Source organism: Phaseolus vulgaris, chromosome 4 (assembly GCF_000499845.2).
Source record: "Phaseolus vulgaris cultivar G19833 chromosome 4, P. vulgaris v2.0, whole genome shotgun sequence".
NCBI classification, from domain to species: domain Eukaryota; kingdom Viridiplantae; phylum Streptophyta; class Magnoliopsida; order Fabales; family Fabaceae; genus Phaseolus; species Phaseolus vulgaris.
This window is the reverse complement of record NC_023756.2, coordinates 634,028-657,056: the sequence shown is the minus strand read 5'-3', so window position 1 is coordinate 657,056 and position 23,029 is coordinate 634,028. Positions and strand designations below refer to the sequence as shown.

At 40.1% G+C, this 23,029-nt stretch overlaps 1 protein-coding gene and 1 long non-coding RNA gene across 5 annotated transcripts in view; both read left to right on the top strand.

Moving 5' to 3' along the window:
• Positions 1 to 2: 2 nt before the first annotated feature.
• Positions 3 to 23,029, top strand: part of LOC137836683 (uncharacterized) — a 68,464-nt gene continuing 45,437 nt past the window's right edge. Inside the window, exons 1-2 of the long non-coding RNA XR_011085333.1 lie at positions 3 to 69; positions 1,779 to 1,899. This is a non-coding gene — a long non-coding RNA (uncharacterized lncRNA). The remainder of the gene's footprint in view (positions 70 to 1,778; positions 1,900 to 23,029) is intronic.
• Positions 17,465 to 22,998, top strand: LOC137836682 (putative disease resistance RPP13-like protein 1). 4 transcript variants are annotated; one of them, XM_068645371.1, is made up of 2 exons: positions 17,465 to 19,318; positions 19,616 to 22,998. In XM_068645371.1, exons 1-2 carry the CDS (start codon positions 17,644 to 17,646, stop codon positions 20,875 to 20,877), a joined length of 2,937 nt encoding a protein of 978 aa, XP_068501472.1. In that variant the 5' UTR covers positions 17,465 to 17,643; the 3' UTR covers positions 20,878 to 22,998. The 4 variants fall into 4 exon arrangements, 3 of the variants coding, with proteins under 3 accessions (XP_068501472.1, XP_068501470.1, XP_068501471.1); XR_011085331.1 differs by having other exon boundaries at positions 17,467 to 22,311; positions 22,424 to 22,996; XM_068645369.1 differs by having other exon boundaries at positions 17,467 to 20,908; positions 22,143 to 22,994.

Here is a 23,029-nt window from a genome sequence, read left to right as displayed (position 1 = left end):
GGCCATAAGATGAGTGACAAGTTCAAAATTAGGCGTGCACCTATTTCAATTTGTCTGCCACTTCAACAGGTTCTAATTCTCCACAATATTTTGTACCTTTTCGATTACAATTTTCTTAGTTGCTTCTGAAAGTAGGAATTAGAATATACATTAATGGCAGAGACATGTGCTTTATCATTCATCAACTACATCACTCACTAACCATACTCAATTCAAGCTGTATGTAGCTACTCCAACCCCATTGCAGAATCTCCTTTAATCAATATGGCTCAACAATAATTTATCTTAAATTTGTTTAATTTCGCATATTTTTAATCTAAACATGGAGCTAGCAGTGAATGCAATTAGCATTGTGTTGTGAAGCTTTAGCACTGCACTTTAATTGGAAAAATCTAAATATGAAGCTCTAAAAAATTTGTATGCTGATGTACATTCTTTTTTGGGGTCTTGATTTTGAAGTGAATGAGTTAATCACACTATCTTGTTTACAGTATTTGTTTGTATGTATGGAGGGAGTAGAAGGAAGTCTCTTCAGCTCACCAGAATTCTGAGCAGGACACTGAACAATGTGCTTAGACTTTATGTGAATCGAGCCTTCAGGAGATGTTACCCTTTTGGGTGTTATGCGTTTCTTTGTACCTTATTTCTTCCACACCTCTTCCAAAGTCACACTCTGTACTTCTCTTTAGTTCTGAATGTCAATGGAAGACTTAACAACTATTTGTTGACTTGTGTATGTATACAAACCCTGTATTGTACTATTCCTAGCATGACAGCAGCATGCATTGGTGGTTCACTTTTTTCTGTTATTTCTAAACTACTTTCGTACAAGAAACTTCCATGTAGCACTGCTCAACAAATTCAACATCAAAATGTTGTTTTCCATCAATGCTTTCGCTCATGATGCATAGCCAAAGTAGTTCAAAGATACACTTGTTAAGCCATGACTGTTTGCTGTTAAAGATGTTTTTTTTGTCAATATTACATGAAACATAACATAAAAAGATAAAAAACATGTGGAGATCAAATCAAAATTTTGGTAAGAAACAGGAACATACAAGACCACCAATATAGTCCTCGTGACTTCCTTTAAGGATACTTGCACAAGCAGCAGGGTTAGGAGACTCTCAAGCATCATCATCAATGTTCACTTTAACCCAACATACAACAGGAAAGTCTCAATACACTTGTACATGAATAAAAACCTTACTAGGCTCGTGCTAATGTCAAAAATAACTTTTAAGAGCGAAATTCCATCCATATGATTAGACATATATTGTTTAGACATATTACCTAAAATCCTAATGCAGGCCTTAACCATGTGAATGGCATATACCTACTAATGCACGGTGTAATATTAAAATAATAATATTTATTATTATTTATATTACTTTTTATTAATTTTATTATTATTATTAACACTTGTTATTATTATTATTAATATTATTTATAATAATAAGAATATTATTATTATTATTATTATTATCAATTATACTAATAGTAACAGACACATATATATATATATATCAAATGCACTAGTAACTGACAATAGTAAATTGTAGCTGATCTCAGCTATGTGATTGTCGAATCTCATTGAAGCAATATGGTTAAACTATAATTTATCAGAGATTTGTTTGATCTCCCACACATTGATCTAAAAATGTAGCTGTACAAAATCTTATGCTAATATAATTCATGACTTGTCTTCTGATTTCTTTTGTTGGTTTGTTAATTTTAAATTAATGATTTGATTGATAATCACATTATCTTTTTCACAGTATTCCAATCTGAATCCGGAGGGAGACACCTTCTTCGGTTGGCAAAGGATTCTAAGCAATTCTATGGGGATATTCTTCTTGACCTCTCATTCTACCTTGATGCAAACCTTTAGAAGTGATGGTAACTGTTATGCATGTGTTTCAACCCTATTTCTTCCATAGGTCTTTCTATGTCTTTTTGTACAAAACCATTCTACGATGAAATACGGAGAAAACAAGTAAAAGGGTTTGAAATTGTGACTCTTACATGAGAGAGGGAAATTGAAGCAAAGGGAGTTGTGAAATGTAAATACTTTTAAACTTCCTTTCATACAACTTGAAGTTGTATTTGAAGCAGTGAGCATTGAAGCAGTGAGCAAAAGAGTGATGGGCGATCGGAGAAGGTGGGAAAAGGAAGATCGGAGTAGGTGGGAAAGGGAAGATCATCGGCGAAGAGTGGCAGATTATAAGGCAGGAAAGTCTTCAACCAAAAACTCAAGCACTTTCTTCTTCTCTAATTTCCCAACTAGTCATGGGGAGCAAGACATGCTAAGAATCTTTCAAAAATGGGCTAGAGTGAAAGATGTGTTTATATCTAAACGTCCAAATAGATGGGGTAGAAGATTTGGCTTTGTGAGTTTCTTCCCAGTGCCAAATGAGGCGAGGTTGGAGAAGCAGCTGGATCAAATCTATATTGGCAACCTCAAACTTTATGTTAACCTCCCAAAATACAGGAGACCAGAGGTTGATTTTAGTAAGGAAAAGCCAAAGGTGCGCCAAAGTGATTTCAGTCATGGCAATGGCCCAGGGGGTCGGTCAAAGGGGAAGGAGGTTTGGCGTGAAAAATTTTTTGTATCAGGGCAAGCAGTTCGTAGAGGCCCTTCCCTTAAACAGTCTTATGCTGATGCCGTTCGCGTATCTGAGCGAGGCGAATGGAAAGGCCCTGTTTTTGTAACAAAATCAAATACCCCACCATGGTTGGTTCGTAGTGCGGTTGGTTGGATGTCCCCTGATCTTACTTTCGACTCCCTTAAGGATGAGTTCGTTAAAGGGGGCATGAACATGATTAAACTGAGGTTTTTGGGTGATAATCTTATTCTACTTACTCCTAAGGAAGGAGAGCGGATGGAAGATCTCTTCGAGCTCAACAAGGAATGGTTTCTATCGTTGTTCGGTAGTATCGAACCCTGGTCCGCAAAGTATGTAGTGGACCATAAAATTGTATGGGTGAGGTGTTTTGGTGTACCGATAACTTTGTGGAATAAAGATTGCTTCTCTAGGGTGGTTGGAGAGGTAGCATCGCTGGTAGATATCGATGAAAATACTCTTTCTTGGGAGAATCTGGAGTACGCCCGTTTGCTGGTTCGGCTACCTAGATCTCAGAAAGCAGAAATGGCGAAGGGTTTTAGGATTAATGGTCAAGTTTACAACATTTCCCTGGTCGAAGAGATCTTGAGTTTAAGGAGTGGAGATTGTTCTTGTCTTGAATATCATCTTGGCTCATCGGATAGCATTTCGTCGTCGGAAACTGTTGTGGAGGGAACTTTTTCCGAAGGAAGCTCTGGAGAGGAAGGTGCTGACCGAAACCAGTGCAACAGGCGGTGGGGTGTGGTACCCGAGGAGGTAGGGCAATCCCAACTGAAGCAGGAGACAAAGTGGAAGCAGTTTGACAAGAAGGCACGGAGTGATATGGGATGTCAGAACAAAAGTGGGTTTTTGTCTCTAAATGAAGGAAAACGTGTGCGAGGGGAGTCCGAGGGAGGGGCTGCTTTAGCAGCTTCTAGCATAGCTAATGCAGCTGTCATAGAAGGAAAACAAGTGATAGGGGAGTCAGAGGGAGGGGCTGCTTTATCAGTTCCAAGCCAAGTCAACGCAGCCTGCACAGTAATTCAACAATGCTTGGTTAACCTACTTGAAGGGGTTCAAAGTGCAAACCTTCTTGGGCCTAAGCAAGTTGAAGCCCAATTAGAGAGCCAGGGTGCGTCTAGTAAAGAAGAAGAAGAGGGAGGCCCAGTGCCTTTTTGGAAAGAGGAATCGGAACGAAAAATGGGTTACGAGGAGGGGGTTGGAGTTCTGGCCTTGTCTCCACCTCCACACCTTTGTTCTACGTCGAAAATGAGTGGGCGAGTTGCCCTCTCAGCAGTGGAGCTGGTGCAGGAAAAGGATTCGGGTCTCTCCCCATGCCATGCAACGCATCATTTTAGTGAGGGGCAAGATTCATCATCAGGAAGTTCAGATCCCCAGCCCAGTGTAAGCACAAATCGCCGACGAGAGGGGTGCGGAATGGGGACAACTAATGGGAAAAAGGCGTCAACCCACACAGAAGGGGCAAGCAAAACCTCGCCGGAATTTCGTAGATTGATGGAGAGCAAAATCGCCCAGCCAAAATGGAGAACCAACGGCGGTATCGGATCCCTCCATGGTGTAACCTCCTCATCCAGGTTAAGTCGCTGCTCCTTTGCTGAATCGATTAATGATATTAATCTGTGTAATAGTCGGATTAAGTCAAAAGAGCAAGCTGCTGAATCCGTTAGAGTTTGGGAGTTAGGCCAAAACTTGGGGTTACAATGCTCAGGGGATGCGGAGGGAGTGGTAGGAGAATTGGGCCGTTTGGAGGTAAGAGACAATGAAGTTAACAATAAGTCTAAGGGGGGGAAGAAAAAAGTGGGTCCATGATTATAGTAAATCTCAATATAAGAGGGTTGGGAGGGGGGACGAAAGCACGGTACTTGAGACACATTGTGGGAAAGGAGGGTGCTGAGTTCTTATGCCTGCAGGAGGCTAAATCCACATCTTTTTCAGATTCTAAGTGTTTCTCTTTATGGGGTGAAAGTAGTATCGGTTGGGTCCACTACGAAGGGGTTAATGGGGCAGGGAGTATGATAACTATGTGGCGCAAAGAAGTGTTCGAGTATGGCAGCCATGTGATTGGAAAAGGTTACATTGCAATTGTGGGCCAACATCTGAAAGCTCAACGTCAGTGCGTAGTGGTAAATGTCTATGCAGCGTGTAACCTAAAGGATAAGGGTGTTTTGTGGGAAACTTTGACGGCTCTTAAGCAAACATATGTGAACTTGGCGTGGTGTGTCTGTGGTGATTTCAACGCTGTTAGGAGTGAAGATGAAAGGAAAGGGATCAGAGGTAGCTTAAGCCAAAAGAAGGAGATTGACGGTTTTAATTGCTTTATTGAAAGTAATGGGTTGGTGGACCTACCCTTTGTTGGTAAAAAGTACACTTGGTTCAAATCCAATGGCACGGCTAAGAGTAGACTTGATAGAATCTTGGTCTCTGAGGAGTGGCTCAACCAATGGCCTGCATCTAAGCAACATGTACAACCAAGAATGGTGTCTGACCACTGTGCCCTGGTGTTGAAGTCGTGTGTTAAAGACTGGGGGCCTAAACCGTTTAGGTCTTTAGATGTATGGCTTGAAGAACCGGGGTTTAAGGCTCTGGTAAAGGAAAAATGGGGATCATATTCTGTTCATGGCAATAGTATGTCCTCTCTTAAGGATAAATTGAAGCTCCTGAAGGCTGATATAAGAGTGTGGAATAAAGAAGAATTCGGCTGTATGGAACTTAAAAAGAAAAATATTGTGGCAGAAATAGAGGATCTTGATGTCAAAGATGACAATGATGTTCTGGTGGAAAATGGTAAGTTGAGAAGAATGGAATTATTCAGCCAATTGGGGTTGATTGAGAAAAAGTTAGACTCATTATACAGACAAAAGGCGAGGGGGAACTGGATTAAGCATGGGGACATTAACTCAAAATTCTTCCACAATGCAATTAGATGGAGAAGACTTAAGAATGAGGTCAAAGGGGTTGAGATTGACGGTTTGTGGTGTGAAGAACCGGATGTTGTTCGTAGGGAAGCTAAGTCTTTGTTTGAAAAGCGCTTCACGGCTACACAGGACTATGGCATTAATCTGGGTATAGTGGACTTTAAATCTCTATCTCCTGAGGTGAGCAGGAACATGACAAGTACTTTTTCCGAGGATGAAGTGAAGGATGCTGTGTGGCAGTGTGGAGGGTCTAAGAGCCCGGGCCCGGATGGCTTTAACTTCAACTTTGTTAAGTCATCTTGGGATGTGATCAAGCCTGATGTTATGGCAGCGGTGCACTTTTTTCATGCTACGGGAACTTTTCCGAAAGGTTGCAATGCCTCCTTCATTGCTCTTGTCCCCAAGGTTAGAGACCCTTCCTCGCTAGATCAATTTCGTCCGATATCTCTTGTAGGAGTTATTTATAAGATAATCACAAAGATCTTGTCCCGACGCATGAGGAAAGTTATGTCGATGATCATTGACGATTGTCAGTCCGCCTTCCTTAGTGGAAGAGGGTTAACGGGTAGTGTTGTTATGGCTAACGAAATTTTAGAAGAGTTAAAGTTAAATAGGAGGAGCGGGGTCTGTTTTAAGGTAGACTTTGAAAAGGCGTACGACTCTGTGAGGTGGTCTTTCTTGTTTGATATGCTTTGTAGATTGGGTTTTCATGATAAATGGATCTTGTGGGTTAAAGGGTGTTTGGTGTCGTCGACTGTTTCTGTCTTGATCAATGGGAGCCCTACGGAGGAATTCCAACCTTCTAGGGGGTTGAGGCAGGGGGACCCCCTAGCTCCCTTCTTGTTCCTAGTGGTAGCCGAAGGTTTAGCAGGGTTGGTAAGACAAGCGCTACGTATGAATGTTCTCAGGGGAGTAAAGGTGGGAAGAAGCAGTATTGAGTGTTGCTTACTTCAGTTTGCAGATGATACACTTTTTATGTGTGAAGATTCCTTCTCAAATATTTTCTCTATCAAAGCCATCCTCCGGTGCTATGAAATCCTGTCTGGATTGAAAGTTAATTTCCACAAATCGAAGTTGGTAGGCATTAGTGTTGACAGCTATACCCTGGATACCTATGCGAAGACCCTAAACTGTAACACCATGCGGCTCCCTCTTAAATATCTGGGAGTCGAAGTGGGGGGAAACCCGAGGAAGAAACAGTTTTGGGAGCCGGTAATAAAGAAAATTGAGTCCAGACTTAGTACTTGGAAAGGAAAATTCTTATCTATGGCGGGCCGAATTTGTCTGCTCCAGTCGGTGTTCACTGCCATACCTCTGTTTTACTTCTCTATTTTTAAAGCCCCTGCAGCTGTACATGACAGCATCTGCAGGTTGCAAAGGAAGTTCCTTTGGGCATGGGGTAGTGAAAATAAATCAATCTCTTGGGTAAGTTGGAAAAATATTTGTAGGCACAAGGAGGAAGGAGGGTTGGGCATTAAAGAGACTAGGTTCTTTAATGCGGCTCTTTTGGCAAAATGGAAATGGAGGATCATGAATAATGAGGGAGGAAAATGGAAGGATATTATTGTTTCTAAATATGGTACAGAAACAATTAGAGGAGAGACAAGGAAGAGATACCAATCATGGTGGTGGAAGGACCTAGCTAAGGTATGTGGTGACGGGGAAGAGGAAGATTGGTTCCACAACGCCATTGTGTGGAGAATAGGCGATGGAGGCCTAGTCCGTTTTTGGGAGGACACGTGGTTACAAAATTTTTGCCTAAAAGCCCTGTATCCTAGACTCTATTCTTTGTCGCTTGATCAGGGTAAGACGGTGGGGGAGGTAGGAGGATGGGAGAATGATAGGTGGCAGTGGCAGCTTAATTGGAGAAGGGATAGGTATGATTGGGAGTCAAGCATGGAGGAAAATATGCTCTCAAGCTTGTATACGGGAGTTATATGTAAGGACTCTCACGATCACCTTGTATGGAGGAAGGATCCAACTGGAATTTTTTCAGTGAGATCAGCCTACTCTGTTCTGGCCAATCACCAAGCTACGGGGGAAAACGAAGGAGTGTTCAGTACCTTATGGCAAGCAAAAGCCTCACCAAAAGCACTTATAACTGCATGGAGAGTCCTTCATGACAGAATTCCTACCAGAGTTAACCTTTCTAGAAGAGGAGTGCACATGATCTCTTCCTTATGCCCTGTGTGTAATCTGGCCGTAGAATCATCCCAACACCTGTTCCTTGACTGCACCCTTGCACAACAAGTCTGGTCTCGATGCTATCGCTGGATTGGTGTTTTGGGGGCCCATAACAAGGATATTAGGAACCATATGCTGAACTTTCACTTAATCCACCTCTCTAGCAAGCAAAATCAAGTGTGGATAGGTTTGTGGGTGATAATTATCAGGTGCATTTGGGAGCAGAGGAACCTGATAGTTTTTAAGGATGGGGTACCAGATGCGGACGAAGTATTCCAAAATGCTCAAGTACAATCCTGGTTGTGGATAAAACACAACACAACTGATTTTTCATATGGGCTATCTGACTGGATTTTGAACCCGAACCAGTGCCTTATGGTTCTCCGGTGACAGCAGGTTTAGGTCTTAGCAAAGAAGTGCATACAATCTGTTAGCGTGGAGTGCTCTGGGCAAGCAACACCCAGATTGCTGAGCTCGTGGTAAGTACTGTTGTAGGGTGTTCTTGCAGGATGCGTGAAGTTTATAAACCTAGAAGGTTTAGCTGGTATGGAGGCTGGAACAAAAGTTGGATGTCTGACCTCCGTTATCAAGTCCTTAAGGTTTATCAGGTCTGTTGGAGAGGAGCTCCGGCATTTTCTGGTTACTGCTATTAGCTGGAGTGGAGTAAGCAGAGATGCTAAGGAGTAGGCCGAAACGGGGGGTGAGCGTCAATGTGTCTGAACCAACGGGCGTTGCATGGTGCAGGTTTTTGTTCTCAAGTTTGTAGGCGGTGTTCGGTGAATTAACTGGGTCAAATGTTGAGGCCAAGTACGTAAGATAGGCAACCCAAGGACACTTGAAAGGATACAGGAGTTACAAACAGGTGCTGGCATGCTAAAGTTGAAAGATAGGAAGTGCCACGTGTCATAGTGAGCGCTGGTTCATGGTCCTTGAGATACAGAAGGGAGCACTGTGCTGGGAAGTTTCCTCCTGCTTTTGCTGCATGGTTGCACTTATCTTTTTTGGTTAATAGCTTTCGGTTTTCCCTGTTTCTATGCCAAAGTTTCTCAGGTTTATCTATAACTCTGTTCCACATGTGTTTTATCTATATGTGATGGAGGAGGTTTGTATAAGGGTTGGGACATCCCTGAAATGTCCCGTTTAAATTTAATTTTAATTCTTTGCTGATAAAAAAAAAATTGAAGCAGTGAGCATTGCAAATACCTTTTACTTCTGACATTACAACTTTAACTTGAAATTCTTCTAAGAAAAGACACATGTATTTGTTAATGGAAGAAGCTTTAGAAATTTTACAATATATTTTACCTGTGCCAGCATAAAACAAAACAAATTTATCCTCGTCAACACTGAACTATTACTGATTAGTTCAGCGAACTATACTAAAAAATTGAAATGAACAATTAGAGACTTCTAAACTCCATTTTTCTAACTAAACTTTTTTTTCTGAACCTCTTTCTGGGTCTATTTGCTTCTAAATTTGCTTTTCAAGGAACAAAACAGAACGCACTTTTCTGCAATGCACGCCACTGTTTCAATTAATTATGCTACTATCAGTTTTGGAAACTAACAATCAAGGTAGGAAAATTGAAAAAAAGTGATGAACATAGAAAGACAAAAATAGACTAAATATTATGCAAGATGAAACCTAGCAGAAACAAAACCTAGATGAAATTTAAGATTAAAATGGGAACGAATGCTGCGTGTGGTTTAGGGTTTAGGGTTTAGGGTTTAGGTCTCTTCTCACATTGGGTGCTCTAGACTTCTCCTCAAGGTAGATGCTCTCGGCTTCTCTTTCGGCTAAGTGCTCTCGGCTTCTCCTTCGGCTAGGTGATCTCGGCTTCTTCTCGGGTTGGGCTCTCGGCTTCTCTTTCGGCTAAGTGCTCTCGACTTCCCCTTTAGCTAGGCGCTCTCGGCCTCTCCTTCAGCTAGGTGATCTCGGCTTCTTCTCGGGTTGGGCTCTCGACTTCTTCTCCTCACAGGTGGGTGTGTGTACCTGCAAGGCGCTCCGATGCCAAAGTCAGATATAGTTTTTTGCTTATCAGATCAATTGAAAATTCTCCTTACCTTTTGAGTTGAACCTCTATTTATAAGACTCTCTTATTGGGCTTAAGAGTTACTTAGGTCTTTTCTTTTTGCACCTAACATTTTGAAAACACACACCTGTATATTTGGGCCCATCTTATGGGCTTTGCTATAATCACTAATTTAATTTTACGCACAACCTTTCGGTCGGTCGAGACTTTCGGTTGACCTTTCGGTCGCACAACCGTTTGGTCGGTCGAGACTTTCAGTTGACCTTTCGGCGTCGAGACTTTCGGTTGACCTTTCGGCCGTACAACCTTTCGGTCGGTCGAGACTTTCAGTTGACCTTTCGGTCGAGACAGTACACTAGCCCCCCAGGCATGAGGATTTGAAAAAGACGTTATGCCTAATGAAAAGGACAAATTTTGTAGTTAATACCTTCCGTATCAAAGTATTGCCTTGTTTCGTGTACTTTTCTTGATTATGTCGATTAACATGACGAGTTATAATTGTGATATCGTAACGCTTCGGTTGGAAGGGTTTTTTGTTTTTATTGATTCAGAAAGATTGAACCGAATACTCTCAAAAGGTATAATGTCTTCTGCAGGCTCTGTTTCGATTTCTGATGAATTTACAGAATTTGTGGACATGAGTAACGAGGCTATCAGGAAAGTAATTGAGATGAATCGAGCAAATTTGGTGAGTGATCGGCCGGCACTCGCGATGATAATCGAGCGAGCGGGCGTTCGGACAATACTTGCAATGTCATCGAGCAAGTTAGTAGTGAGGAGTTCAAGTGAAGAAGCTATAGATCTTGAAGCTGAATAAAGAGTTGGTTGAATCCAGCAAGAGTCTTGAATAACATAATTTTTGCTTTGTTTGAAGATGTGTTTACCTTTCGGCCGTTTACCTTTCGGATTTCCTTTCGGCCAACTTTTCGACCTATAACTTTCGGATTTTGTGCATACTAGTCCCAATGCTTCTTCCCGTGACATGTTCTCGTAGGCTACTAGTCGGAGTTTACTAATTGGCAAAGCAATAAGAGAAGAGACTAAGGATGTTTCTTCTTTTGAACTTGAAAAATTGAAAAAGGAAGCAACTGAATCAAATGAGAAGATCATATCCTTAACTTCCCAAGTTGAAGAGTTTGTCTAAGGCTAATGATTGTGATGAAGCCGAGAAAGAGTCTTTGAAGGATGAGGTTACTGAGTTAACGACTCATAAGTTATCCCTTGACAATGAGATTCAACGTTTGAAAGGAAACTTCGCTGAAGCTGATAATAATCTTCGTTTAGAATCTGTGAAAAACCACTTGAATTCAAGGGTTACTCGAGCTGAGGGTTATGTTGTTCAGCAACACAAGTTGGGTTTAGCAAAACCTCTCCAGCAAGCCGAGTATTTTTACAAGAGTCCATCGGATGCTGGAAATTTCGACATGGGCAAAGATTTTTATAATGACGAACTGATGCCCATCAGTGAAATTCCTTATGATGAAGATGAAGATGAAGATGGTGGCACTGATGATGTGAGGCGTGCCGGCGCCGAATAGCGTGTTTCAGTTGGTTTGTAAGAACTCCCAAGTAAAGTTCCAGGGTGGCACTGATGATGTAACATGTTTTGTCCCAGCCACTTGATAGTTATTTTGCACGTATCCCAATTATTTGCTAGTGAATAATCTTTATTTATCACAAATGTGCATGAAAGATAAAGTGAAGATGTGATTGTCCACTTTCAATTTTTGAGTTTGAACCGAAAATAATTGTCTATGAACTTTCTAATTTTGGAGTTAGAGACCAATTTTGACTATTTTTATAGGCTTGAACTTTTGGACTTGATACTGATACGCCAATGTTTATTTAGACTTCTCGGTTTTGTCTTGAGACCTCTTGGTTTTGCATTAGAACCTTTCGGTTTTTTCGATAAAACCTCTCGGTGTTTGTTTTATGTCATGCAAAAAATGAGACCTCTCGGTTTTTGTTTTAGAATCTTTCGGTTTTTTGATAAGACCTTTCGGTTTTGTATTGGAACCTTTCGGTTTTTTGATAAAACCTCTCGGTTTTTGTTTTCTGCTATGCAAAAAATGAGACCTCTCGGTTTTGTATTGGAACCTTTCGGTTTTTTGATAAGACCTTTCGGTTTTGTATTGGAACCTTTCGGTTTTTTGATAAAACCTCTCTGCTGCGAAGAAAATCGATGCTGAAGGCATTTCTCAATTGGAAGCAGAAGTGAACAAGTTAAAGTTGAGAGTTGGTGAAGCTGAGAGTTTTGTTATCCAACAACACCAGTTGGGTTTTGAGAAAGCTCTGCAACAAGCCGAATACTTTTACAAGATCCCGTTAGATGCCGGTAACTTTGATGTCGGCAAAGACTTCTATAAGGGCGAATTAATTCCGGTTAGTGATATTCCTTATGATGGATCTCCAGGAGATGAGAGGGAAAATGAAGGATGAAAAATGAATGACAAGGCCGAATAATAATCTGATTAGGATGTTTTTTGTTTTTTGTAATAGCTCTGAGTAAAAACTTTCGGACTTTTTATAACGTTTTGTCTCTGCCGTGATAGGAATTTTGGATATACGGCATCAAATTATATGATAATATTGGGTGTACTTCGTGTCTATTTTACTTGATCGGTACCAGCTACTTACTATCTTAATTTCATACGATAAATGTATTCTGTTTAATCGAACAAGAACGGGCGATCGGCCATTTAATTGTGATCTTTAATCGAACAACTAAGGATAGGTGGCCAATACTTGCGAAGATAATCAAGCAAGCGGGCAGTTGTTCGGCCAATACTTGCGATGTTAGTCAAGCAAGTTTGGTGAGCGTTCGGCCGGCACTTGCGATGTTAATCGAGCAATCGTTCGGCCAATACTTGCGAAGATATTCAAGGAAGCGGGCGGTCGTTCGGACAATACTTGCGAAGTTAATCAAGCAAGTTTGGTGAGCGTTCGGCCGGCACTTGCGATGTTAATCGAGCAAGCGGGCAGTTGTTCGGCCAATACTTGCGATGTTAATCAAGCAAGTTTGGTGAGCGTTCGGCCGGCACTTGCGATGTGAATCGAGCAAGCAGGCAATCGTTCGGCCAATACTTGCGAAGTTAATCAAGCAAGCTTGGTGAGCGTTCGGTCGGCACTTGCGATGTTAATCGAGCAAGCGGGCAGTTGTTCGGCCAATACTTTTGATGTTAATCAAGCAAGTTTGGTGAGCGTTCGGCCGGCACTTGCGATGTTAATCGAGCAAGCGGGCAGTTGTTCGGCCAATACTTGCGATGTTAATCAAGCAAGTTTGGTGAGCGTTCGGCCGGCACTTGCGATGTTAATCGAGCAAGCGGGCAATTGTTCGGCCAATACTTGCGATGTTAATCAAGCAAGTTTGGTGAGCGTTCGGCCGGCACTTGCGATGTTAATCGAGCAAGCGGGCAATCGTTCGGCCAACACTTGCGATGTTACTCAAGCAAGTTTGGTGAGCGTTCGGCCGGCACTTGCGATGTTAATCGAGCAAGCGGGCAATCGTTCAGCCAACACTTTTGATGTTAATCAAGCAAGTTTGGTGAGCGTTCGGCCGGCACTTGCGATGTTAATCGAGCAAGCGGGCAGTTGTTCGGCCAATACTTGCGATGTTAATCAAGCAAGTTTGGTGAGCGTTCGGCCGGCACTTGCGATGTTAATCGAGCAAGCGGGCAATTGTTCGGCCAATACTTGCGATGTTAATCAAGCAAGTTTGGTGAGCGTTCGGCCGGCACTTGCGATGTTAATCGAGCAAGCGGGCAATCGTTCGGCCAACACTTGCGATGTTACTCAAGCAAGTTTGGTGAGCGTTCGGCCGGCACTTGCGATGTTAATCGAGCAAGCGGGCAATCGTTCGGCCAACACTTGCGATGTTACTCAAGCAAGTTTGGTGAGCGTTCGGCCGGCACTTGCGATGTTAATCGAGCAAGCGGGCAATCGTTCGACCAACACTTGCGATGTTAATCAAGCAAGCGGGCAATCGTTCGGCCAATGCTTGCGACCGAAAGGCTTGAAGTACGAGATACACTCGGAAGGGATTTCACCTGGAGTGAAAACATCCAGGACCGAGAGGTTTGAAGATCGAGACACACTCTCGGGAGGGATTTCACCTGGAGTGAAAACATCTTGGACCGAGAGGCTTGAAGTACGAGATACACTCGGGAGGGATTTCACCTGGAGTGAAAGCATCCAGGACCGAGAGGTTTGAAGATCGAGACACACTCTCGGGAGGGATTTCACCTGGAGTGAAAACATCCTGGACCGAGATGTCTGAAGAACGAGATACACTCTCAGGAGGGATTTCACCTGGAGTGAAAACATCCTGATCCGAGAGGCTTGAAGATCGAGACACACTCTCGGGAGGGATTTCACCTGGAGTGAAAACATCCTGGACCGAGAGGTTTGAAGTACGAGATACACTCTCGGGAGGGATTTCACTTGAAGTGAAAGCATCCAGGACCGAGAGGTTTGAAGTATGCGAAGCATTGATGGATTTAACAGTTTGACTCTTCATATGAATAACTTCTTCATTAAGTGTTTCAATCTTGAATAAGACTTTCTTTATACATGAAAAATCATCCTTGACCGAAAGGTTTTACATACAATGATGAGTGTTTAACTACCTTGTACTTTGTTTGCTCCTTATCCCTCCATCTCTATCAAAGCGTTTCAACTGCCCAACTTGAATCAATTCTTCAATTCTATCTTTCAAAGCTACACTCTTCTTGAATGACGACCAATACTGGCAATGTCAGCGAGCAAGTTTGGTGGGTGGTCGGCCGGCACTCGCGATGTTGAATCGAGCAAGCGGGCGTTCGGCCAATACTTGCAATGTCATTTTTTCGGCCGGTACTTGCGATGATAATCGAGCAAGTGTAGTGAGCGGCCGGCCATTACTACTCAACGGTGTATACTGTTGAAACTTTCGGCTACAAAATTATTCTCTTCCTTTTCTAAATGAATGTCCTCCTTCCTTTTCACTTATCTTCTTATCATTTCCATCTGCCCTCGAAATTATCTCAACTCTTCCACCTGCATAAACTTTGATGCACGTTGTCTTAACTCGTCAAGATTGGTTGCCGGTTTTTTGCAAAGACTGTCGGCACATGGTCTCGGTTTCAGTGCTGTAATCATATGATGCATTGTGACTTTCGGACTGAGATTGCGGATACTTAGTGCTACCTTTCCAAAGCGCTCCATAAATGTTCTTAGGGATTCTCCCTTTTCTTGCCTTATATTCACTAAGGCAATTGATGTCAGATGATGTGGTCGGCTTGTAGCAAAATGAGCTCCAAACTTTTTTACTAAAGTGTTGAAACAATCAATGGATAACGGTGGCAACCGAGTAAACCAACTCAGAGCCCCTCCCTTCAAAGTTGTTGGGAATACTCGGCACAAAATGATGTACCCTTTGGTGGATATGTGTTCTTGGTTGAACAGTTTCAAATGATGTGTTTAAATTCGTCTCTTCATTCAACTTCCTTTTTATGTACGCATTCTCCGCCCTTAACATACTTAACTTTTCTTCATTGCTTCTCTTTAGTGTTTCGAACTTTCTTTGTAACTGCATGAGCATAGCCATTGATATGGAATTTTGATTATCTCTCTGCTCCCCAGATTGCTCTCCACCTTGTTCTTCTCATTTGATTCATCTTGTCTTCAACCTTTTTCAGCTACTTCTCGGCCTCACGGTGGGCGCCAAAATGTTCTTACAACAAGGACCAAGAACACTAAAATTAGGTTGACAAGATTAACTCTTATACAAATCTTCCGAACTTTGGGCTGGACTCTCTCGGTCTCTTCTCACATTGGGTGCTCTAGACTTCTCCTCAAGGTAGATGCTCTCGGCTTCTCTTTCGGCTAAGTGCTCTCGGCTTCTCCTTCGGCTAGGTGATCTCGGCTTCTTCTCGGGTTGGGCTCTCGGCTTCTCTTTCGGCTAAGTGCTCTCGGCTTCCCCTTTAGCTAGGCGCTCTCGGCCTCTCCTTCAGCTAGGTGATCTCGGCTTCTTCTCGGGTTGGGCTCTCGGCTTCTTCTCCTCACAGGTGGGTGTGTGTACCTGCAAGGCGCTCCGATGCCAAAGTCAGATATAGTTTTTTGCTTATCAGATCAATTGAAAATTCTCCTTACCTTTTGAGTTGAACCTCTATTTATAAGACTCTCTTATTGGGCTTAAGAGTTACTTAGGTCTTTTCTTTTTGCACCTAACATTTTGAAAACACACACCTGTATATTTGGGCCCATCTTATGGGCTTTGCTATAATCACTAATTTAATTTTACGCACAACCTTTCGGTCGGTCGAGACTTTCGGTTGACCTTTCGGTCGCACAACCGTTCGGTCGGTCGAGACTTTCAGTTGACCTTTCGGCGTCGAGACTTTTGGTTGACCTTTCGGCCGTACAACCTTTCGGTCGGTCGAGACTTTCAGTTGACCTTTCGGTCGAGACAGTAAAACAGGTATTTAAGAAATCACTCTTCAATCTTCAACAAAATTGAATAGATTGCATCTCATTAAGTATCCATTCTCAATCAATTCTGATTCTTTGGAAAAAAAATCATGTCTCTCCTGTTTTATTTGAAATCTAATAAAGTGATAATTAAGTATGTTTTGCTGTTTTATTACCTCTCCTTAGTCCACAATCTGAAGATTCTCCTGCAACAGAAAAATTGTGCATACAAGTGTAAAGACTCAGAACAGCAACTAACAAAAGTGTGAAGTTATGTTTGGTCCTGTATAGAAGGAGATAAAAAGGTATTCTTGGGAGCCAACACCTTTCTAGAAATCTTGTATATTCAAACTGTCACCTCTTGGACTCTTAGATTAGAGAAATCAACTCATGCAATTCACAATTTCAACTCATTGTTGAACTGTGAGATGATACTTTGTGGCGCTATTCTCTTCCACCATGGATCCTCAAATTTCCAATAACTCTTAGAAGGAATGAGTCTTTTGTTATGATTGATCTACAACTAAACATTGATTTCTGTTAAAAGTCTGTTTACATTGTTTAAAAAATTGTATTGCTACCTAATTAATAGACAAATGACCTCGCTTCTGGAACTAAAATATTTAAGTCAATATGATAAATACATTTATATAAATTAATTAAAGATTAGATGAAAAGTAAAGATACAAGCTACAAAAGTAATTAAACATTTTTTTTTGAATTTTGTAAACAATATAAAAGTGAAATTATAAATATTTAAAAAATCTGGCAATTAAGAAAACAGAGAATATCAGTTCAGAGGTGATTGTTTGAAATTCAGCACAGTAGATATTAATGAAAGAAGACCCTTGCTTGTGATAACCAAATTGCTCTTAATATTTATTGCCTCAGTATTTCACAAAGAAGCTGAGACATATCACGGAAGAATTTCCAAATGATAAGAATGTTTTTCTATTTAACTTGAAATACATAAAAAAAACTGTTAAATAATTATTTAAGTGATCGCTATTTAAGGGTATCTTCTTTCCACTAATTGAAGCTACAGATAGAATAATAAAATAACTACGTAGAACACACCATTATTGTCAGACTTTTATTCATTAAATATCATATCACAAAATAAACAATTATTTCTTGACTTTGGTTCTATCGACCTTATTCAACTCACCAAAACCATTGAATATAAAACTAATGAAACATAAAATATATATCCAATGTTTAAACCCAACCATCAATAACTCTATGATTGGCTGAACCTGTGAATGCAACGAATAATTGTGGAATTAAGGTTTTAAGAAAGACTCAAAGAAAAGTATGTTCCACCATCTTTAAAGTCAAGTCATCCTTTCTAAAATACTTTACTACTCATCCTATCAATACATATTGTATCCATTTCAACTTATTCATTACCATTCTTCCAATCATTTTCCAATTCCTACCATGGCAGCAGAAGTTGTTGGTGGTGCTCTTCTTTCGGCCTTTCTTCAGGTTGCATTCGACAGGCTCGCTTCTCCTCAATTTCTCGACTTCTTTCGTCGAAGAAAACTTGATGAGAAGCTCCTCGCCAATTTGAACATCAAGCTGCACTCCATCAATGCTCTCGCTGATGATGCTGAACTAAAGCAGTTTACAGATCCACACGTCAAAGCATGGCTTCTTGCTGTCAAAGAGGCTGTCTTTGATGCAGAGGATCTGTTGGGTGAAATAGACTATGAACTCACCAGATGCCAAGTCCAAGCTCAATCCCAACCTCAAACCTTTACTTACAAGGTATCAAATTTCTTCAACTCTACTTTCACTTCATTTAACAAGAAAATTGAATCAGAGATGAAAGAAGTCCTGGAGAAACTAGAATATCTTGCAAACCAAAAGGGTGATCTTGGTTTGAAAGAGGGTACTTATTTTGGTGATGGATCAGGTAGTAAAGTGCCATCATCTTCTTTGGTGGTTGAAAGTGTTATTTACGGTAGAGATGCTGACAAAAATATAATCATTAATTGGCTCACATCTGAAATCGAGAATCCTAACCACCCATCAATACTTTCCATTGTGGGCATGGGTGGGTTGGGTAAGACCACACTCGCCCAGCATGTGTACAATGACCCAAAGATCAAAGATGCAAAATTTGATATCAAAGCATGGGTTTGTGTTTCTGATCATTTTCATGTTTTGACCGTGACAAGAACAATACTTGAGGCAATCACTGATAAAACAAATGACAGTGGGAACCTAGAAATGGTTCACAAAAAACTGAAAGAAAAATTGTCAGGAAAGAAATTTCTTCTTGTTTTGGATGATGTTTGGAACGAAAGACCAGCAGAATGGGAAGCTGTGCGAACTCCTCTTAGCTATGGGACTCCAGGAAGTAGAATTCTTGTCACAACTCGTGGTGAGAAAGTTGCTTCAAGCATGAGGTCTGAAGTGCATCTTCTAAAGCAATTAGCTGAGGATGAATGCTGGAAAGTTTTTGAAAATCATGCATTAAAAGATGGTGATCTTGAATTGAATGATGAGTTAATGAAGGTTGGTAGAAGAATAGTTGAGAAGTGCAAGGGATTACCTCTAGCTCTGAAAACAATTGGATGTCTTTTACGCACAAAGTCATCTATTTCAGATTGGAAGAACATATTGGAAAGTAACATATGGGAGTTACCAAAAGAACACAGTGAAATTATTCCTGCGTTATTTTTGAGCTATCGCTATCTTCCTTCTCATCTTAAAAGGTGTTTTGCTTATTGTGCCTTATTCCCCAAAGGTTATTGGTTTGTGAAGGCGGAGTTAATTTTGATGTGGATGGCCCAAAATTTTCTACAAAGTCCACAACAGATTAGACATCCAGAAGAAGTTGGTGAAGAGTACTTCAATGATCTACTGTCAAGGTCTTTCTTTCAACAATCAAACCTCGTAGAATTTTTCGTCATGCATGACCTTCTGAATGATTTGGCAAAATATATTTGTGCGGATTTCTGTTTCAGGTTGAAATTTGATAAAGGCCGATGTATACCGAAAACAACCCGTCATTTTTCATTGGAATTCAGTGACGTCAAAAGTTTTGATGGTTTTGGGAGTTTGACTGATGCTAAAGGACTTCGTTCATTTCTTCCTATCAAACAAGGTTGGAGTTCTCAATGGAATTTCAAGATTTCGATACATGATTTGTTTTCCAAGATTAAGTTTATACGCATGTTATCTTTTAGTTATTGTTCATTCCTTAGAGAGGTCCCGGATTCTATAGGGTATCTTTCACATCTCCATTCGTTAGATCTTTCCTCTACAGAGATACAAAAGCTACCTGACTCGATATGTTTGCTCTATAACTTACTAATACTGAAGTTGAAATTTTGTTCAAAGTTGGAGGAGTTTCCCTTAAATTTGCATAAACTTACCAGATTGCGTTGCCTGGAATTTGAAGGTACAAAAGTGAGAAAGATGCCAATGCATTTTGGAGAATTGAAGAATCTTCAAGAATTGGATAAGTTTATCGTCGATAGAAATAGTGAGGTTAGTACTAAACAACTGGGTGGGTTGGGAGGACTCAATCTTCATGGAAGGCTATCAATCAATGACGTGCAGAATATTTTGAATCCTTTGGACGCATTAGAAGCAAATGTGAAAGATAAACACCTTGTGAAGCTAGAATTAGATTGGAAGTCGGACCACATCCCTGATGATCCAAGGAAAGAAACGGAAGTACTTCAGAATCTACAACCTTCCAATCACTTGGAGAATTTGTCAATCTGGAACTACAGTGGTACAGAATTCCCAAGTTGGGTATTCGATAATTCGTTATCAAATCTGGTGTTCTTAAAGTTGGAGGATTGTAAATATTGCCTATGTTTGCCTCCCCTTGGACTTTTGTCATCACTGAAGACCCTCCATATTACAGGGTTTGATGGAATAGTGAGCGTTGGTGATGAATTTTATGGGAGTAACTCTTCGTTTGCATCCTTGGAGATGTTGCAGTTCCTCAATATGAAGGAATGGGAAGAATGGGAGTGTAAAACTACTTCTTTTCCACGTCTTCGACAGCTTCTTGTGTTTAAATGTCCGAAACTGAAAGGTACGAAAGTAGTTGTTAGTGATGAGCTCAGAATTAGCGGAAACAGTATGGACTCTCTTTCAATCTTTCGGCTAGATTTCTTTCCAAAGCTCCATGAACTTACACTGATAAAGTGCCAAAACCTAAGAAGAATTTCACAGGAGTACGCTCATAATCATCTCATGTCTCTATGTATTGAATATTGTCCACAAGTGGAGTTGTTCCCAGATGGAGGTTTGCCATTAAATATAAAAAGAATGTGTCTTTCATGTTTAAAACTTATCGCCTCCTTGAGAGACAACTTGGATCCCAACACATCTCTTCAAACCTTGAATATTGAACACTTGGAGGTGGAGTGTTTTCCCGATGAAGTTTTGCTGCCACGCTCTCTCACCTTTCTACGAATCCAATATTGCCGAAATCTTAAAAAGATGCACTACAAGGGTCTCTACCACCTCTCCTCTCTCATAATTCGTGATTGTCCCAGCCTTGAATGCTTACCAGCGGAGGGTCTCCCCAAATCCATCTCTTCTCTCTCAATCATTGGTTGTCCATTGCTGAAGGAGCGTTGTCAGAGTCCAGATGGAGAAGACTGGGAAAAGATTGCTCACATCCAAGATCTGTATGTGCGATGATTATATTTGAATTTGTCTGGCACTTCAACCGGTTCGAATTCTCCACAATATCTTTGTACCTTTTCGATTACCATTTTCTTAGTTGCAAACGGTAACCCTATAATTGCCATTTTTCAAACAAGAGCAGCACATGATATACTTGAACTCAACTACGTTTTTCATGAATCAATTACTTTTATTTTACTCTTATTTTTTATTTCAATTTTTCTGTTGAAATTAAATTCCAACCGAATGTTTTTCCTAATTTTAGAATACTACGAAAATCGTGAAGGTGGTTTGGCATTTGGCATCCATTCCGAACAGAGTATTCTGTGTTCTTATTTCATGTTACTACAGTTTCTGACAAAAAAATGAACTTAAACTTAATAATAGATCACTGGAACTAAATGATCCTCAAAATGAAGTTATGGGTTTTTAGTGGAGGAAAGATGAATGGAAACTGCAGTGGACATAAGGGATCTAAGGAACTTGTAATTGGAATTTAAAAGTATTTTTAAACCACTTTTTACTTTATTAAAAAGCTCTTGTGATATTCCATCAAGATTTTTAAACATTAAAACCATTAAAGAAGTCTTATGGTGTTCAATCAAGACTCACTTTTACAGAAAAAATAGTAGTAGAAATAGCTTGAATATTGTTTAGAATATGAGTTGTTTGGTGACAACCAAACTGCTATGCATAATGAACCTAAACTGAGAAAATTTCAGTAATATTTCTAAAACAGTGTCTAATGTGTAAGGCCACACAACCTTGTAATGGTCCAATTTTAGTTTCCTTAATATTCTGATCTTGAGACTCAAATTCATATTTTCAACTTTTTCCTGCTGAGACTGATCTCATAGTTTTCTGTTTGTATTCAAGAGTACTAAGATTCAATATCTTGAAAAAAGAGAAGCAAATAAATGTAACACTACTGCCCATTAGAAAAACAACTTTATACTCAATTGGTTCAGTAGTGTGAGTTATTGAAAACCTTCTGCTACTTGTGTTCAATTCCTACCATTAGAAAGAAAATCACATTTAGCCCTCAGTAAGATAAAACACAACTTGAGATATTTTATAAATTATTTCATTCATACACTGCTAGTTAGTTCATTTAATGCATGAGTTCAACTAAATAATATAAATACCTGGGATTAGAAATATCTTAATTTTAATTACTAATTTAAAGCATCTTTTATACGATACTTTGGCAATATGATTGTAGTGTTTCTCATATAATTAACAAATATTTCAACATTGAAATTCAGCCTTTTCTTTTATAGATATAAAGTGAGTTTGGTTCTGGTGACATGCCTTCTGCTTTTGGACTTACTCAGTTGTGAAATAGTGATCGATGGTTGTGACTTGAATATTCAGAAAGTGGATGTGGACACTAAAAATTGTGAAGTGCAGAAGTTTAATCTCAAATCCAATCTCAAATCCAATGCTAATGTATCGATGAAGTGTTGACTTGTCTTTTGTTAGGTTTTGATTTTAAATTAATGATTTTATTGGAAGACAAGAAGTTTTACTAATCAATCATTCATACTATCGCTTTTTACAGTATCCTTTTCTATATCTGGAGGGAGTAGAAGAGACCCTCTTTAGAGATCTTACTCTTGACCACTGTTTTTGTCTTGAATCAAGCCTTGAGAAGAGAGAGTAAGGTGGCTGTTTTTGAAATACTTATGGTCACAGTGTGTTGTGTGGAGTGTGATATTATAAGTCTTTCCAAAGTCTGTTCTACCCATGTGTCAAGATATGATGAAGAGAAAACAAGTACAAGGGTTTGAAGTTGGATTATGAGAGGATGAGTTACCTAAACAAGTCCAGGGAAAACTACATCTGATAGAGAGATTGAAGCAATGGGAGTTGTGAAATGTAAATGCTTCTAAGCATCCATTCTTAGAACTTGAAATTGTACATGCTTTCTTAGTGAGGTAGGAAATAGCATTCAAGTTGTTTGTGAGCATTTCATGTAACTTCTATTTTTTATTTCTTTTGTTTCCATCTGTATTGCGTAATCAGGAGAATTATTCTCTAATTAAGTGTAGATTTCATTCTCTATTTATTAGGATAATTTTGTTAGTGATTTATTTTGATTTGATTTGTACAGATGTAATCACATATTATTTCTTGCTTTCATTTCCTAATAGTTGTTTCCTTAATT